Consider the following 8159-nt stretch of genomic DNA (forward strand, 5'->3'; position numbering starts at 1 on the left):
ACTTGCACTATTACGGACTCTTAATTGTAGGTTGCAATTTTAGATTTTGTTTTTTGTTTGTTTTTTGCAAAAATTAAATTATGTGTTTTTCATGAAGATTAAAACGTTTGAGTTGCATATATTCGAACAGCTTCGCATGTATTAATCCACATGATGTCCCAGTCCAACTGCGTAAAGCTCCACTGCCAACGAGGCAACCCCACACGTGTCATGTTGTGTGTGCAAGCATGCAAGCAGGCCTGCATAAGCTGATAACCTACAAACTTTGCAGTCAGCACATCTTTGAAAAACCCATCATCCTATTAGTTGAAGGAGATGGTTAATAGCTGACTGATACATTTACATTTGTCAAAGTTTTTATGCTTGTTTTAGGAATACAGAATCTGCTCATTCTGTTTGCAAACCTTGTCATGTAGTTCGCAGCATTGGTCAGAATGATTAGGACACATCCAGCACTCTTATGTAACCCAAATTTATAATGCTGATGTGCCATCACATTAGAGGTCTTTGTTTATTTTGGAAAAAATGCTGGTAAATTAGTTTATGAATCACTTAATGAATTTTACAAGTGACACAAAATAAGTAGATGCGCCACTGAGTTGGTAGAGACATCGAATTCATCGCTGGACATCTGATACTAATGGGTTTTAAGATAAGGCAACCATGCAAGGGTAAACTACAGAAGTAGGTCAATTTTCTTTATTTCTAAGAAGTTAAGAAAATAGACAACCCCCTATCAGATTTAGGTTTAAAGGTTTTAATTAGCCAACATGTTTTGTTCTGACTGTAAGTAATATTAACGGTTTGGGGTGGCTCGGCTAGAGCCCGGGCTTGAATCTGAAAAGAGTCTGTTTAGATTAGGGTGATGGCATAGATTCCTTCCAACCTCAAAGACTTGGAGCTCAACGTCACAGAGTAATTGTTAAAATACCAGTGGAAACATGCAAAAAGCTGCTCAGCAGATACAAGTGCGACTGCTGTAATGCCAATAAAACAATTGAGGATAGTATTAATTATTTTTCATACAATTAAATAAAACCTGAGAATAAAACAATATTTAATTTTGCATTGCTTGATTTTGTTTTTAAAGATCTCTACCTCATTTTCATTGAGAAAACAACTATTTGGTTGGATGAAAATCATTTACATCTAAATCTAAGAGGGATATGAATACATGTAACTGCAGTTGGGTTATGATTAGAAAATGACTAGATAAAATTAACTGAAAAGTGGTACTTGTACCTACTTATTGTGCTGTGACAAATAACTTTTGCAATTACTATTGCTACTTTTGTTTTTTAATTAAAAATCAACAATAATCTACGTCACGGGGGGGCAAAAAACGAAACAATTAGAAAATTTGCTTTCCTTAAGCAAAAGGCAATACTAAGTTTTTAAGGTGAAACTGTCTTAGACATGACGCTACATCCAAGTCAAAGTTTGTTCAGTAAACTTAAAGAGCTATTTAAATTCTATCTGTTGTGATATGGCCAGAAAAAAAAAAACAGTTTTAAAGTCATATAAATTAGACAATGGTTTTTCTTTTAGCCTTGCTCTAAGTTTTAGGCTTTAATATTAATCCAACACATGTTTTAAGTTTTTAGGGAATAAATAGACTCTTTTTTTTTTCTGTCAGTGCTCAAGTGTCTGACCTTTTTCAGTAGAATATTTGCAATTTAACTATGACCTTTCAATCACTGAGGCATAAAAAGCTTCCTGAATTCAAAGAATCAACTAGTGTAGATGATTAACTAGGATGATCCCACATTCAGGTTCTGTATCTGGGATCTTCTCTGCAGTTTCCGACACATAGATACTTTTTATATATTCTAGAAAGTTTTAAGGTCAGTACTCCTGCCCTCTTTCTGTCCACCTTCTTCTTTTTTATACACTGCACAACATATTATAATGGTCAGGTAAAAACGCTAGGCCAAAAATGAGTAGCAAAAGCCAAACGAAAAACATTAAAAGACCATTAGAAAATGTGTTGATTAAGACTGTCATAAGTGCTGACCAAATGTATGAGGAAATGTAAAAAGTTTGCACATTCTTTTGTCTGAACTGCAATGTCACCTATTCTTCCTTCTCTTTTTCTTCCCTTGTCTTTTCCACGCTTTGTTTTCACCCTCCTTGTCTCTGACAGCGAACACATGGTTTATTAAGCACAGGATATAGCATTAGAGAGATAACGAGGTGGATAAAGCCCTTTGGAGAAAGTTGATGAGTCAGGCAGATCTGCGCATGTGTCTGCATGTGTGTGAAGGGACAGGAAGAACCTGGGAGCTTCAGTGATCACCTCAATGAGGGGAGTCACTCTGCGAAGGACTGCAGGGAGCGGATGACAGGCGTCTGATAAACTTTGCTTCTGAATCCCTAAAGGAAGAAAAACACCTTTTATCAATTTCTTCTTTCTGTCTCTGGCTTATTTTACAGTCTTTCACCTCGACTTCTTTGAACATAATTTCTCTGTATCACTATGGATATTGGTGGCCTGACAACAGTGGTGGCCAACTCTGCCTACATCTCTGCCCGTGGGAGCTTCGATGGCACTGCCAACCCGGCTGTCAATCGGGACAAGAAGTACCGGTCCCGCCTGAAGCTGCCTCACATCACAGTTTGTGAAGGTCTGCGTGAAACTTTAGATCTGGGCTTCCTCACGGTCTGTGTGGAGCAACCCATTGGCAAACGCCTTTTTCAGGAGTTCTTGGAGTCCAACAATGAGTACAAGGGCCCCTGCCGTCTGTGGAAGGATATTGAGGAATACAACATGGCTGAAGATGAGGACAGAGCACATAAAGCCAGCAAGATCCTGTCTCGGTACATGGAGCCTGATGCCAAGTATTACTGCCCCTTTCTGCCGGAAAATGGCATCACAAAGGTCAAAGAGAAACACCAAGAGGCCGGAGATGATCTTTTCAATGAGACTATGGACAACGTGATGGATTTTCTGAAAGAAGTGCCCTACACTTTCTTCCTGGAGAGTATGTATCTGAAGAGGTTCCTGCAGTGGAAGTGGCTGGAGATGCAGCCCATAGGAGAGGACTGGTTTTTGGATTTCCGTGTTTTGGGTAAAGGTGGTTTTGGGGAAGTGTCCGCCTGTCAGATGAAAGGCACAGGAAAACTGTATGCCTGCAAGAAGCTCAACAAGAAGAGGCTAAAGAAGAGAAAAGGTTATGAGGTAACAATGTTAATGATAGTGTCACACTTAGGAAAAGGTGGACCCTCAGAAGTTAGATAGAGCTTTCCAGATGATAATCAACATTCCTTGCTGACAGCCTCCTGTGTTTGATCTCCTTATAAAGGGTCAATCATAGCAATAGGGTATTATCTGATATTGTCCAAACATTTGGATGCTGCAGTGACAAATTTAAAAAAAGGCAAATTAGAAAAATCTCATTTGACCATCTCATCTAAATGAACTTCTTTAGTCTTGTTTTTTTTATTATTTTTTATCACTGGTCAGAGCCCACGTTAAAATATCAGGACAGCTTAGGACACCCCCATCTCACCCCACCCCACCCCGGCCAGCAATGGGCCCTAAAGAGATCTTGACTTCTCACACAACATCAACACATCAAAACTTCAGATTTGTAGTTATGTTTTTGAAGAATGAATCTACTTTTAAATGTGCTTAAAAAAGTGTATTATTAGTAAATAAATAATTCTCAAAGTTTACAAATATGTAGTAATAATAATAATATATAACATATATATTATTACTATGTCACAACTGCCAGACACAGTGAGTAGGGTAGTAAAATAAACTTCTCTTTAAACCCTGAAATTCACAGATTTTAAATGCACAATATGCAAACAGTCAAGAACAGACAATTTAAAATCAATATTAATTTGGCTGTGATGGCTAGTTGGTGACCCCCAAATAACATTCTGCTTACAGATGGCCATCTTGGGTCAGCTCTGTCTCTTGTCTATTATGACTTGCACCCTATAGGTGAAGCACAAACAAATGAACAGTTGAGTGAATAACTACAACATCTTCTCAAAGCTGGACTGGAAATTAATAAAAAGCCTACAGGTGGTCTATCTCTGTCATGAATGAAGATGATCACTAGTGTTTACTTATGACCTCTACCTCCTTCTGCCTGTAGGGGGCGATGGTGGAGAAAAGGATCCTGGCTCGAGTTCACAGCAGATTTATTGTCTCTTTGGCTTATGCCTTCCAGACAAAAATCGAGTTATGTCTGGTCATGACCATCATGAACGGAGGAGATCTGAGGTCAGATCTTTTGGTTACTGTTGGTTTCGCATCATCTTCTATCAATCGTTCAAACAAGATGATGTCTTTAGTATCCCTTCCTGTCTCTGATGAATAACTCTGTGTCCAGGTATCACATCTACAATGTGGATGAGAACAACCCAGGCTTTGATGAGCCAAGGGCCTGTTACTATGCTGCACAGATTATCCAGGGCATGGAGCACCTCCACCAGAAGAGGATCATCTACAGAGACCTGAAGCCAGAGAATGTGCTGCTGGACAATGAGGGTCAGAAACATACACTGAACAAAAGGGAGAAATGTTGTATTTTTGTTTACTAGACAATTTAATTATAACCCTCTAGTTTCATTAGATGGATGGTTGCTTTAAATGTTAGATGCTGCAACTAATCAGTCAATTTCAACTAGGTTTTTCTCAATGTTCAATGTTCATGCCAAAACACTCAATTCACTTAACACTTAATTAACTTACAAATACTGACAACATATGATACGAAATAGATTGGTCCTGAATGTGAGTTTAAGATATTGGGTAAATAAAATGAAGGTATTTAGGGTAAAATTAATTGCAAAAGTGTAAACAACAGACACCAAGTTTGCACCTTCAGAATAAACTAATAAATAAAGAAAATATTAGCTTTTACATTGAAAGTAAAGTTTGGGAAAGTAACTGTAATTTCCCAGGTCTAAGCCAGTGACTCACAAACCAGTACTAAGCTTGGTTAATTAAAATGTTTGCCTTGCAAACAAGGCAAAATTGGGAAAGAAGTCAAAATGTAAAATGTTTTCTTGCAAATAAATCCCTTAAATCAGACCCACCCAAGACTGTTAAGACTTAACCCTGCAGAAGTATTCAACCATAAAACATCCACAAGCTTCAATGTGGTTTATGTGATAGAACAACACAAAATATAGCAGGGATTTAGTTCTTTTTATATAAATAAATATCTGAAATGTGTTGTATTTGTATTTACCCCCTCTTTACATGGATATCTATAAATAAAATTAAGTGCAACATCAAAGGTTTAAGTGGTGTGAAAACCTTTGCAAGAAATAGCATATTTACTCACAAGAACACGGTAAGAGCTCAACTGAGAAATGTCAAACTTCTTGTATATATAAGGTTTTAAAAACACCATTAAACAGAATCCATCACTGCTCTGTCATATATTTTAACAGTGACAAGACACACATAGTTGACTTATTGTTATAATAAATTATGTTTGCAAGTTAGAGAATGAACAGCTCTTGACGTTTTTTTTTCTAACAGGTAACGTACGAATCTCTGATCTTGGTCTGGCTGTGGAGTTGGTTGATGATCAGTTCAAAATCAAGGGCTATGCTGGGACTCCGGGTACAGGAAAATATATTTTACTCATTAAATTTAAGAAATTGTCTTTGAACAAAAGATTCAACAACTGAATGTGTAAGAGCAATGCAGTCAGAATATTTTTTTCAGGCACGGTTAACATTTAATAATCCGAAGTTTTGTATTTATATGTTACATTTACTTTAGAAATTACTCTTGAAAGCCTGAAAAGGGAGCCTCACTTGCCACTGATGCTACAGAAAAATAATTTAATGAAGCACATCTCATAGATAGTTAGCATGAATTTTTTTACACATATCTTTTACACATTTTTTATGTATGTTAAATTCCTGGAAAAGCTGCTTTTTTGTATTTCTTCTTAAGTTTAACATCAACTTTTCTTTCTCTACCTAATAACATGACTTTAATTCTGTTAAAACCTTCCTCTGTGTCATTTTTTAATTCTGACTAAATGATGGCCTTAAAGAGAAATGACCTAAAATAAAGATTTTTGATTTAAGATTAAATTACTCATATTTCTACATAATTGGGTATTTACTGACTAAACCAGTAAACACCGGTACTTCTAATATAAATGTTTGCCGTTTATGATTTTATTCATTATATAAAATTTAAATTGAATTGAACAATGTGACTCTCTTCTTCTGTGCAGGTTTCATGGCTCCCGAGCTTCTTAAAGGAGAAGAGTATGACTACTCTGTGGATTATTTCACTCTGGGGGTCACACTCTATGAGTTCCTGACTGCTAAGGGCCCTTTCAGGACTCGTGGAGAAAAGGTAGATAGAAAAGAAGGGGTGTATGAATAAATAAGACCTTCTAGATTTTTATTTTTTTTTAAGATTTAGGAGTTTGAACAAAAGTTAAATGTAGGTTTGTTTCGTTTCATCAGGTGGAGAACAAGGTGTTGAAGAAACGGGTACTGAATGATCCTGTAACCTATCCAGAAAATTTCAGCGAGAGCGCCCGGACCCTCTGTGAGGGTCTGCTGTGCAAGGAGGTCGACAAGAGGCTCGGTTTCAAGGATGGCTCGTGTGACGAGCTGAGAGCTCACCCCTTCTTCCAGGAAATTAACTGGAGGAAACTGAATGCAGGTCAGTCTGTGACAGAAACACGTGTGCAGTCACAGGCTGCAGGTGTCACCATTTTGACTTTTTTTTTACTATATCTAAAAAAAGTTTTTCAACCAGTCCCCTCCCCAACCATCCTAGAAAGAAACTCTATAAAAACATTGATGGAAAAAAATAAAAAGAAGGAAAGCAAAGATCAAATGATTCCCTGACAGATTTGGCTTAGTGTTCAGAGTAGATTCCTATGTGAACAAATGCTAAGATGGCTGAGGAACAGCCGTTCAAACAGTGTGGATAACGTTGTTTAGTTGCCAAGAGTTACTTAATATTCGTTGTACTACTTTATTGACAATTTTCAAAATGTACTAGCTTCTGATCATATATTTTCCCAGCGTTTTACCGCTTTGATCAACATTTTGGTTCCTCTACTAGGTCCAAATAGGGTTCTGAAGGCATTGGTTTTATTGAAGATTAGACTCAACTTAATCAGTTGAAATATTTTTAATTCACTAGCTAGGGGATGGCACAAGAAAATTTTCTTAACACATTTAGCAAACTGCAACATCAGATGTCCTGGTGATAATGTAAATGTTCTGGAACTGTTAGCTCAGACTGATTAAGGCTATCGAAGACAACATTATTGTCCTTACTCTATAAACCTTTGTCTCCCTCAGGAATCCTGACTCCCCCTTTCGTGCCAGATTCCAAGACGGTGTACGCCAAGGACCTGGACAATGTCGGCGCCTTCTCCACGGTGAAAGGCGTGGCTCTGGAAGACGCAGACAAGGAATTTTTTGATGAGTTTGCCACAGGGAACATCCCCATCCCCTGGCAGGAGGAGATGATAGAGACCGGGATCTACGGAGAGCTCAACATGTGGGGCCCCGGTGGCACCCTGCCCAATGACCTGCGGCGAGAATCCATCCTAGAGCAGCCGCCCAAGTCCTCTACCTGCACGGTGTCCTGAAAGTTCAAGATGACGACGAAGAAAACCCCTCCTCTTTATAAATGGTTTTGCATAAACATATGCGTATGTACTGAACACTTTTCATCCAGGAAGTCAGTGAGGTAACATTTATGTCATTAATGGTTCTTTTTATTTAAGCAGTGCACATGTAAAGATGATTATAGGATTTTTGAACTGTTATTACTCTTTCGGCATTTAATCTTTCATCATGCTGCTTTAAAAACCTTTTTTTGAACCAAAAATGTTTTTCTTCTTTAGTAAAAACTCTTTTCTTGCAATATATTCTTAATGGTTTCTAACACTGTCACAACTGTTTGAGTTATGTTGAATAAAAAGCAAGAACAACAGCGCATTTTATTTTCATGCCATTACATTTGTGTCTGCTGAGCTTGCAGCTGTTTCTCTTATGAACTTGTACATATTTCTCTTAGTTTTTATCATTCTGTCTTATTCTGCTTCTCCAATGTATCATAATAGTTTCTTATACGTTTAAAGAATCATGTTTACTGCTGTATAGATGTTTCTAAATTCAAATAAATACATAATTTTGCATTTAAA

The 8159-nt window shown here is 37.4% G+C and overlaps 1 protein-coding gene across 1 annotated transcript; it reads left to right on the forward strand.

The window, feature by feature from the left end:
- Window positions 1-2284: 2284 nt before the first annotated feature.
- On the forward strand, window positions 2285-8159 carry grk1a (G protein-coupled receptor kinase 1 a). Its single transcript, XM_047362630.1, has 7 exons — window positions 2285-3178; window positions 4110-4237; window positions 4347-4504; window positions 5507-5590; window positions 6219-6343; window positions 6457-6658; window positions 7309-8159. Exons 1-7 carry the CDS (start codon window positions 2477-2479, stop codon window positions 7599-7601), a joined length of 1692 nt encoding a protein of 563 aa, XP_047218586.1. The 5' UTR covers window positions 2285-2476; the 3' UTR covers window positions 7602-8159.

The sequence above is a fragment of the Girardinichthys multiradiatus genome, chromosome 4 (genome assembly GCF_021462225.1).
Source record: "Girardinichthys multiradiatus isolate DD_20200921_A chromosome 4, DD_fGirMul_XY1, whole genome shotgun sequence".
NCBI lineage: Eukaryota > Metazoa > Chordata > Actinopteri > Cyprinodontiformes > Goodeidae > Girardinichthys > Girardinichthys multiradiatus.